At 45.0% G+C, this 11,332-nt stretch overlaps 1 protein-coding gene across 1 annotated transcript; it reads right to left on the reverse strand.

Annotated features, from left to right (window-relative positions):
• Positions 1 to 2,856: 2,856 nt before the first annotated feature.
• PRF1 (perforin 1) lies at positions 2,857 to 10,225 on the reverse strand. Its single transcript, XM_036769528.1, has 3 exons — positions 9,660 to 10,225; positions 6,928 to 8,090; positions 2,857 to 2,934 (listed from the first exon to the last, which is right to left on the reverse strand). Exons 1-2 carry the CDS (start codon positions 10,223 to 10,225, stop codon positions 6,962 to 6,964), a joined length of 1,695 nt encoding a protein of 564 aa, XP_036625423.1. The 3' UTR covers positions 2,857 to 2,934; positions 6,928 to 6,961.
• Positions 10,226 to 11,332: the final 1,107 nt, after the last annotated feature.

An 11,332-nucleotide genomic window follows, 5' to 3' on the forward strand; every position in this document is an offset into this window, starting at 1 on the left:
GGAGAGTGAGACAGTCCCTGCTCTTAACCATAATGAGAGCTAACATTTATAGAGGAGTTGAGGTTTGCAAAGTGCTTTATAAATATTGCCTCATTTGGTCCTCACAACAATGCTAAAAGGCAGATGCTATTATTATCCCCAGCTTACAGGTGAGCAAACAGGCAGACAAAGGTTAAGTGACTTGCCCAGGGTCACACAGCTAGTAAGCGTCTGAGGCCGGATCTGAACTCGAGTCTTCCTCCTAACTACATGCCCAATGCTCTGTGTCTTGTACCACCTAGGTCTAAGGGCTCACGTTCTAATTGTGGGGATTCACATAGAGGAGTATTTACCTGCGGAACAGATGGATTGGCCTTTTCTTCTCAATGTGAGTATTGCCTGGGTCTCTGAGCTGGAATGGGCTGAGCTAGAGCTTTGTAGACCTCGTTGGCTCTGGCTCCAGCATGGACTGTGCCCTGGCTGGAGCAAGCCTCTGGCACTGAACCATAACCTCCTTTAGCTCAGTCCCCACCTGGCTCCTCTAATCCTACCAGAGCTGATAGGTGGTCCCAAAATTGCTTTGAAGATTAGGGCTGGGATCTGCGTTGCTTTTAGTAGACAGGCATTTACATAAAACCTTCTTGCCTGCTTTAGCCGATCCAAGCACTATAATCATAACGGGACCCTGAGGGCCTGTCCCCCTTCCCCAACCATAGCTTAGGTCCTTAGTGGACTCGGCTCAGGGCTATGAGGACTGGCAGATAGGCAGACTTTGGTCTCTGGAGCCGATCACCCGGGATCTTTCACCCACAACCTGGGGCAATTGGGGGAACCAGAGCGTTTGCTTCCAGAAAGGCAAAGCTTGCAGTCAGTTAATATTCGAAGGGAGAAGTGAGAAATCGCTTCTCTCCTCCTTGGTAAAATGAGAGAATTTGATGAAATGACCTCTGAGGTCCATCCTGACTCTGGCCTTTGATGTTCTGAGGCCCCTCCAGGTACTAACTCCTATGAGATGGGGGGGGGAACATTTGGGGGAGGGGTTTTAACCCAATCAAATGGTGGGTCATGGAATCATGGGCTTTAGAGTGCCAAAGAAACTAGGGATTCTAAGAGCTGGAGGTGAGGATGGAATGAATGTATTCCTAGAGTGCATAGACAGTCTGTATGTGCAAGAAGTAGCAGAAAGGGATGGAATCTGGAGTGTGCAAAGGAGCACAATGTGCAGTAAGCCAGAAGGGTTGGTGGGTGCAAGACTAGGAAGGACTTTAAATAACAAACAGAGGAACTGATATTTTGGGGAAGCAAGAGGGAGCCCCTGGAGCTTCTTGAGCAGGGAAGAGGTGGCAGACCTCCATTTTAGGAATATGAATTTGGTGTCTTAGCGGAGGATGGATTGGAAAGGGGAGAGATCAGAGGCAGGGAGGCCAATGGTTTGTTGTTGTGGCCACAGACTCTCAGATGTATAAGACAGGGAACCACTTGCTTTAAGAGCTTCAAAGACACCACAGTGATCATCTGGGCTAACCTCAATAGAAGGAGCTTGTGGGAGCCCCACGAGGGCCCTGAGTCTCACTGGGCCGTCTGATGAGAGAGGAAGTTCCGGAAGAAGTCAGACCAGAGCCCAGCAGCCACCACCACCCAGGAGCTTTGAAAGAAACCACTCTGAATGGAATGGGGAGGGGCAAGTGTGTGTGGTCATGTATGTATGTGTGTACATTTTTATTGTGTTCTTAAAGAAACTGTCTGGAGCTCGTGACAGGGGATGATGGATTTAGAATTAAGAGCCCTGGGTTGTAGTTCCTGGACTGATATTTACTAGCTGTGTGACCCTGGGCAAGTCTCTTCTCCTATCTGAGACTCAGTTTCCTCACCTGTAAATCTGTAGTAATCACTGTAGGGATGATAGTTGTTATTTCCACTTCTTTGTCCTGGATCTGTGATTTCAGAGGATGTGGGGATCTAGAACTAACTCGAGAGATACAGGCTAGAAACTTGCCTGTAACTGAGTCCTCTTTGCTGGGGGGCACCTGGAAGATACCGGGGTTACACAGCTAATATGGGGACGTATTTGAACCTAGGTCCAGCCTTCTGCCTGCTAGGCCCCACTGCTTCTCTATACTTCTAGGTGTTACTTTAATAATGCCAGGATCCATTTTTTTTTCACTGAGCTGGGCACTGCCTCGCTATCCCCTGCATGCCTTAGGAAACGTTTCCACGACCAGAATCAGATCATCCTCTGGGACCCTGTCTTTTGGGGATCAGCCTTTCTACCCTCAAGTTTATCTTTGTGTGACACAATCAGATTCCCCCTTCTCCCTTCCCTGGATGCACTGATAAGCATGTATCTGAAGTCTTTTTAGGTTGGCAGGACCTGACGTAGTTTGTGTTCTGCTGTCAGAGCCTTCACCAACCCACAATCGCCAACTTGGCATGATGAGAAATCAGAGGAAAGCTTTAGGGAACAATTGTGATCCTTTAATTCAGACCTTGGGGATGGGAACACTGGGCTGAAGCACTTCAGGAGAGAAGGAGGTGTTTGACTTATCTATGTACAGGTGTTTCTCAAGGAGGGGGCTCTTTGAGGTCCTGAGCTGTTTATTTTTTTCATGGTCTCTATGGCCCCTCCCACAGTGTCATAAATGCTCATTGAATGAATGAATGAATGATTCCCATTCTCTTCTTTAGAGTCAAGGGGAGCAAGTCCACTCTCTTTTCCACATAATAGTTTCTTCTGAACTTGATGTCAGCAATCATGTCCCACTAAGTCCTCTCAGCACTGAGCAGCCTCAGTCGAAGAGGTTCCCCTTTGACCTTGACCAGCTTCTTAGAACCCAAAAGGCACTGGCCTTGCCAGGTGTGGGACTCCATGGAAGTCCCTCTTCTGGCTCTGTTCCAAGGCCACTTTTAGGAATGACGGGTCTCAATGCAGCATAAACCAACTGATTCACTTCCCACCTATAGAAAAGGAAAGAGGGAAAGCAGTCGTACCAACTTGACATTCTTTGAGAAGGAGAGAAATTGGAGACATTTGTTGAATTAGAAATACCTTGAATGGCAAAAGAGGTTTGCAGAAGACTGAATACTCATGGGGACTTCCATTAATATCAGCCAGCAAGTGAATGAGGCAGGATTTGGACTCGTCTTCCTGACTCCAAATCTAACACTAACCTAGCCTTCTGAGAGGTACCTCAAAGGTACTAACAACTGGAGGAATCAGACAAGGACTCAAGGAGGAGAGGACACTCAAATTGTGAATTAAAGGAAGAAAGGATAAGGGAGAGATTCTAGGAAGGGGTGTAGATTAGGGAGGCGGTGATTAGAAGTCAATTAGATGTTTGAGGAGGGACAGGGTAAAAAGAGAGGGAGAGAAAGATAAATAGTGATGGAAAATAGGAAGGAAATGCACAACTAGTAATTATAACTTTGAATGTGAGTGGAGTGAACTCACTCATAAAATGGAAATGGATAGCAGAACGGATTAAAAACCAGAATCTGACAATATGTTGTTTACAAGAAACACATTTAAAAATGAGAGTTGCACAAAGGGCTGGAGTAGAATTTATTATGCTTCAGCTGATGCAAAAAAAGCAGGGCTAGTAATCATGATTTCAGACAAAATTAAAGCTAAAATAGATTTAATTAAAAGAGATAAACGGGGAAACTACATTATGATAAAAAGCGCTATAGATAATGAAGTAATATTAATACTAAACCTGTAAGCACCAAATGCTATAGCATCTAAATTTTTTGAGGAAAGGCTAAATGAATTACGAATGGAAATAGATAGCAAAACTATAACAGTGGGGGACTTTAACCTTCCCCTCTCAGGACTAGATATATCTAACAAAAAAAGTAAGAAAGAAGTCCAGGAGATGAATAGAATCTTAGATAAGCTAGAGACAATAGATCTCTGGAGAGAATTGAATGGGAACAGAAAGGAATCCACCTTTTTTTCAGTGGTATATGGTACCTTACAAAAATTGATCATATATTAGAGCACAAAAACTTTATAGTTAAATGCAGAAAAGGAGAAATACTAAATGTGTCCTTTTCAGATGATAATGCAATAAAATTATAGTTGATAAGGGACCATGAAAACAGATTAAAAATTAATTGGAGACTAAATAACTTAATCTTAAAGAATGAGTGGGTTTCTTTACAACATGACTAAAGTGAAAATATGTTTATTGTGAATGTATATGTAGAACCTACATCTGATTGCGTGCCATCTTGGGGAGGGGGTGAGGAAAGGTGAGAAAATTTAAAATTCAAAAGCTTGTGGAACTGAATGTTGTAAACTGAAAATAAATAGCTAAATTAAAACCCCAAATATCTATATAAAAAAGAATGAGCGGGTTAAAGAACAAGTCATAGAAACAATAAATAATATTATTAAAGAGAGTGATAATAGTGAAACAATATGTCAGAACTTCTGGGATGCAGAAAAAGCAGTAATCAGAAGAAAATTTGTATCTCTAAATGCATCAGTAAAATAGAGAAAGAGCAGACCAATGAATATGCAATTAAAAAGAACTAGAAAAAGACCAAATTAAAAACCCCCAATTAAACACCAAATTTGAAATCCTAAAAATTAAAGGTGAGATTAATAAAATTGAATATACAAAAATCATTAAATTAATACATAAAACTAGAAGTTGGTCTTATGAAAAAAATTAATAAGCCACTGGTTAATATAATTTCAAGAAAGAGAAGAAAATCAAATTTCTAGCATCAAAAATTAAAAGGGTGACTATATTGCTAAGGAAGATGAAATCAAAGCAATTATTAGGAGTTATTTTGCCCAAATACGTGGTAATAAATGTAACAATTTAAGTGAAATGGAAGAATATTTACAAAAAAATATAAATGCCCGGATTGACAGAAGAGGAAATGGAATATCTAAATGAGTCTATTTTAGAAAAAGAAATTGAACAGGCCATAAACGAGCTTTCTAAGAAAAAGACATCTGGACCAGATGGATTTGCAAGTGAATTCTCCCAAACATTTAAAAATCAACTAATTACAGCATTAAATTATTTGGAATAATAGGCAAAGAAGAAGTCCTATCTAACTCTTTTTTGTGAAACAGATATGGTGCTGATACCCAAACCAGAAAGAGCAAAAAGAGAGAAAGAAAATTATAGACCAATTTCATTAATAAATATGGATGCAAAAATTCTAAATAAAATACTAATCAGGGGACTACAACAATATAGCATAAAGTCATACATGGGGACCAAGTGGGATTAATACCAGGAATGCAAGGATGGTTTAACATAAGGAAAACATATCAATCTTTTCTCCTTTGGTCAGTTCAGATGACAGTGAGATTCAAAGTGTCAGCCTCTCCCCCATCTTGTTTGCATAGACTTCCACTTTCTCAGTCTTGATTATGGAAGATAATTTTCCCTAACCTGCTTTTCCCTTTCCCTCCCTTTACATTCCTCTTTTAAGTTTATTGAGGCACAGCAGAACCATTCCTGGTCTTTCTGTCTAACTGGACTCCCTCTAGGACCCCTCATGATGATAGAGTTTTGAAGGGATCATCTCCCCATATTTGGATATAAGCAGTTAGATTCTCATGATTGTCTCATTGGAGGTCTTTAAGCAAAGGTTGAATGCCCAATTTTCAGGAATGTTGTAGAGGGCTTTCTTCATCTGGAATGCCTTGGATTAGATGATCTAGCAGGCCATTTCTGGTGCTTGGTTATCTCTGATATTGAATCACTTGAGATGGTTTAGGTATGGAGGCAGGGGGATGGCATATATGACCTCTCAATGCCATTGAGTTCCTTTAGAGCACGCCCTATTTGGGTGCACATAGAAGCTACTGAAAAAAATGTTGATTGAACTGAATATCTCTTGGAGGGATTTGCAGGAGACCTCAAGAAAGTCCCTGCTTTCACTCCTCCATCTTGGCTCTACCCTCCCGCCCCCCACCCCATGTCTCTTGAAGACAGACGACAAACCATGACAATGCTGTTGTTTGAGTGTGTTCCGGCAAGTCAATCAATAGATCAAAAAGCATTTTTAAGCACCTACTATGTGCCGGGCATTGGTTTAGGTGTGGGTACACAGAAACAAAAATAAAATAGTCCCTGTCCTTGAGAAACTTATTCAGTGGAGTGGCTAATTAGTTGTCCATGGCCAAGAAAGTAGTGAGTCAAATAGGTATTAGCTAGAACGGGAGTATTTGCCAAAGGCAGCAAATCTAGAGAATGCTGAAAGTGCGTGGAGTCCTTTAGCCATAAAAGCAATGGTGCTTAGTAGCCAGCCAGCAAGAATAACTCACTGAAATAGGAAGCCACCAGACAGTGGGCTGGGGTGAGTCCCATCCTCCCCCACTCCCCATTCTGCTCCATGGGTATGCAGTGCCCCTCTTCCCCCAGTTAAATGAGGTCATGCTTTTTGCTGCTTTCTCTGGGCACAAAACTTCCTAGGCAAGGCTCTAAATAAGCGTTTGATATCCATCCGATTTTCTAACCCAAATGTGCATGGTCCTGGGCTCAGCACAGGATCCCCCCTTGGTCTGGATGGCAGCCACTTCCAATAGGGATTATCCCTTCCACTAGAATCTATTTTGCGGCTCTTTCAAAGGAAGAGCTCCATCACTATTCTACCAGTATCAGGTTTGGATGAGGCTGCATTGGAGGGTAGTTTTGTGTTAAAGGAGATGATTATGATTATTAAATAAGCAGAATGCTGAATGTAAGTCTAGATAGGACCTTAGAAGTCATCTGGTCCAACGCACTCATTTTAAAAATGCGGAAACTGGGGCGCAGAGAGGTCAAGTAATTTGTTCAAAGTAACTCGGGTGCTAGGGAAAAGAGGTGAACTTTGAACGCAGGTCTCCTCTCACTCCACATTCACTGCTTCTCCCACTCCACATTCACTGCTTCTCCCATTGTATCACACAGCCCTTTAAGTCTATTAAGGCTTGAAAACAACCTGCTTCCTGCCATTTGCCCCTCTTCTTGGAATTTTACCACACGGCTCCACTCCGGTTTCCCGCCGGCTCCCCAAGGGCTCCACGAGGGGCATACTCCTCACATGTGATCCCCTGGAGATGGGGGGTGCACGTTACTTTGTAATGGAACGTTAGGAAGCCATGACTGAAGTGGCAGTGCTCCCACCTTTCCCCTGCCTCTGGCATTTTGTCACAAGAACCCAGAAGGTCGTCATCCCAGCCGTGGTCTTTATCCCACACCTGCATCCTTAAGGGGCCCCCGGTCATCAGCTGCACGGTCCCAAAGTCCAGCTTTGTGTGCCACATGGGATTGTTGCTGTTCCACACCACGGGCGTCCTCAGCTCCTTGTTGTCAAAGAATGCCTTGATGTAGGCATCAGTCTCTGTGAAGTGATCTCCCCACAGGTGCTTGGCACGGATGTTGGTCACCTCCACATGGGCCAGCCCCCTCTCCCTGGGGCAGCAGTCACCATTGGTGAAGGCTGATGCCTGGCACACACAATGACATGGGTCTCTGGGGTTTTTCTTCTTCCCTGGAGGGCACGGCTTGCTGCAGTCCTGCCACCGGGCTCTGCTGTTCACATAATGGCTCACAGCTTTTCTTAACTCCTCCCTCCAGGGATTCTTATACCCCAGTAAGAAGTGCAGGGGTTCCAGGCTATAGGCCAACAGTCCGGGCTTACTGGGGAGTGTGTCCATCCATTCTGAGAATTTCTCTTTCCCATCCTGATCTGCGAAGAGCAGATCAGATGAGCCATCCTTCAGTTTTCCTCCCTCGACCTCTACTTTGCGCTCTCTGTAGGTAGTATGGAAGGAGCCCTGGATGTTGTGGTCCTTCTTTTCTTCCTCACACTTCTTGATATCTGACGAGGCAACAGCCTTACCCACAGTCACGGCTGCCTCCACGGCAAGGCAGATGCTTACCTCATTGGCTCTGAGCCCATTCAGAGCCAACTTGCACGTTCGAAGGGCAGTGATATCTGTGACCCGGCCCCCCAGCTCCACGGACTTGAGAAAGTGGGTGCCATAATTGGCGATGAACCGATGGTAGTCAGCGCTAGTGGAGGCATTGAATTTGTGGGGCAGAGCCCTGACAGCCTGAAGGAACTCTTGATTCAGTGGGGGTTTCTCTACCAGGTGAAATCTGTGTGTGGAAAGAAAACCATCATTACCATCCTCACCACCACCACCACCACCATCGTCCTTTCAATCACCCAGCTTTACAACCTCTTTGCCAAACTCCATTCTTTACTCTCCCTCACCCCATGTATCCAAATGGTTGCCAAGTCTTGTCAGCTCTGCCCCTATGACCTCTCTTGTATTGGATCCTTCTCTCCACTCACACGTCTGTGGCTTTAATTCCAATCCCTATCATGTCATGACTAGACTAATTGGTCTCCCTAACTCATTTCTCTCCCAATCCTTCCTCTACATGGCCACCAAAGTGATTTTCCTGAACTGAAGATCTGACCATTGTCACTCTTCTGTGTCTCTATGGTCCAGGATGGATAAGTACCAGTAGCTCTCTATCATCCCGGGGATTTCATGGGATCATAGATTTCAAACTGGAAAGGAGCTCAGAGAACAACTCATTTTTACAGATGATGAAACTGAGGGCTTAACTGAGGTTAAATGACTTGTCCAAGGTCACTTAGTGACACTCTAATTCCCAAGCCATTGTACCCCACTCCCTCCTTGATTTTGACTCTTATCATTATCACTTGCTTCTGCTCCTTAGCTGACACTGAGTCCCTGCTCATATCAGGTAGTAGAGTAGATAGAGCTCTGCATTGGAGTCAGGAAGACCCAAGCTTGAATCTTGTCTCAGATGTTTTCTCACTGTGTGGCCCTGGAAAGTCAATTCACTCCTTTCATTTTCGGTTCCCATCTTTGTAAAATGAGCTTAATAATAGCACTTACTTCCCAGGGTTGTTATGAGGACTAGATGAAATAATCTTCTTGCCTGGAACTCCTGCCTTGGGCCCTGAAGGTGCCAATGAATGGTTTCCTTCATTCGCTGCCATATCATGGCCCCTGGTGCCCGCTCCTGCTGCTTGTTGGATTCCCCCCACTCCCATCCCCCTTCTAGTTCTGGAAACATAAGCAAATCAACTCAGTTATTGCTTCCAGAAAACTTGTAAACTTGTGTCCTTCTGCCCCACTCTGGCTCCACTTTCTGTCCTTCCTTCCTTCCTTCCTTCCTTCCTTCCTTCCTTCCTTCCTTCTTTCCTTCCTCCCTTCCTTCCTTCTTTCCACCCTTCTTTCCCTCCTTCCTTCCTTCTTTCCCTCCTTCCTTCCTTATTTCCTGCCTTCCTTCCTTCCCTCCCTTATTCTCTCATTTTTTCTTTTCTTCCTTCCTTCCTTCCTTCCCTCCTTCCTTCCCTCCCTCCCTTATTCTCTCATTTTTTCTTTTCTTCCTTCCTTCCTTCCTTCCTTCCCTCCTTCCTTCCTTCCTTCTTTCCTTCCCTTATTCTTTTCCTTCCTTCCTTCCTTCCTTCCTTCCTTCCTTCCTTCCTTCCCTCCCTTCTCTCATTCCTTTCTTCCTTCTTTCTTTCCTTCTATCCTCTTTGCAAACGACCAAGGGCTATCTGTGTAAGTGGCAGTCATTAGCTCTCATTCTGATGACACTCCATCGTCTATACTCAGTGGTCTTTATTCCTTCTATCCTGCGGCCTGTCCCCTGAGCAGCCCACCCCTTCCCCTCTCCCCCTACCTGTAGTAACGACATTGCACCGAGTCCATGGTAAAACTGTACTCATCCTCGTGGGTCTTTGCAGCTGCAAACTGGGCTGCCTCCGAGTGGGATGCAGCTATGGCTATTTGGCTCTTGATGTTAGGCTTTGGCTCGACTTCCAGACCCACCTTCCAGTCATTCTGGATCCTCTTGGCAGCCTCGGCGGCCACTTGTATGACGGAGGTGGCCTCGGTCTTGGCTACACTTCGCTCACAGCTAGCACTCTGGCTGTGCCAGTCTGTGATGGCCAAGGGAAGGCGCTGGAGCTGTCCGTCTTGCATATCATTTTGGCACAGGGTACAGGTGCCATCGGGACGTTCAAATCTGTGGCCATTCACGGGGAAGTAGCCTGTTCGGCGAAGGGTGGTGACATCCACACCCTCCCCAGCCAGTTCCCAGCCTGGCACAAATGCCTGCTGGTGGCGGCATTCAGCACGGGTGGCAGTCCTACAGGGGGCCAGTGTGACCCAGGGCAGCTGGAGGAGGATGAACACGTAAAAGAGGAGGAGGATGAGGAAGGAGGGAGAGGAGGAGGACCAGGTCATCTTGTTTGCAGAGAGAGGAAGGAGATTATGAAGAAGCTCGGAGCCCCCGTGGTGTGGAAGCAGGACTCTGTGTCTGCTGTCTGAGGACAGCTAGCTCATCGCCAGAGGCCGTCTGGAGGGGAGAATTCTTTGGTCTGTGGGATAAGAACCTGCAGTAGGAACACGACAATTCGACATCATTTAGAACATCCTAGCTGAGAGAGATATTAGGACATAGAAAAAGAATGTTAAGGCTAGAAGTTTCTGTAGAATATTGAGCTTAGAAAGTCACAGAGAGGAGGGACCTTAAAATAGAAAACCAGAGTCTGGAAGGCCTTTAGAACATGGAATTTTAGAGATGGGCAGGACTCTAGAACATAGAGTGTCAGAGCTGGGAGGAACTTTTAAGAATACGGAATGCCAAAGATGAGATGGTTCTAGATCATGGAGCATAAAACACCAATTCTGGGAGGTTCCTGAGAACCTAGAATTTCAGAGGGAGAGGGAAATTAGCAGACAGGCTGCAGCATGTCAGAGCTACAAGCACCTGAGAACATCAGTTCAGGCAAAGAAGTAGGAAAATGAGTTAGAATCAGAATACAGATTTTCTGACTTCCAGTGGTCTTTCTCCCACACCAAACAGCCTCCAAGAATGAGATCTGGGCATGAAGGAAGGCTGCAGGGCCGCTGGGGGTGTCACAGTGCCTAGAGCACTAGGCCTGGAGTCATCAAGACTCGTCTTCCTGAGTTCAAATCTTCTTGGCTGTGTGACCCTGGCCAAGTTATGTAACCTTGTTTGCCTCAGTTTCCTCATCTGAAAAATGAACTGGAGAAGGAAATGGCAAACCGCTCCAGTATCTTCGCTGAGAAAACCCCAAATGAGATCACAGAGAGTCAGACGTGACTGATAAACGACTGAACAACAACATGAAGTAAGGAGACTCTCTTTTTTTAAACACTCACATTAGAACCTTTACAGTCAGTTGAGTGTTCTCTCCTAGACCATACAGCTAGTCCTCCTTGATAGGTATCTTTTGAGGGTAGATTTGATATTAGGAAATGAACAAAAGTAACTTTGTAGCTGGTAATAGAGCTGGACAAGGGTGGGGACAGCTTCTATACCTCTAA

The sequence above is a fragment of the Trichosurus vulpecula genome, chromosome 8, assembly GCF_011100635.1.
Source record: "Trichosurus vulpecula isolate mTriVul1 chromosome 8, mTriVul1.pri, whole genome shotgun sequence".
NCBI classification, from domain to species: domain Eukaryota; kingdom Metazoa; phylum Chordata; class Mammalia; order Diprotodontia; family Phalangeridae; genus Trichosurus; species Trichosurus vulpecula.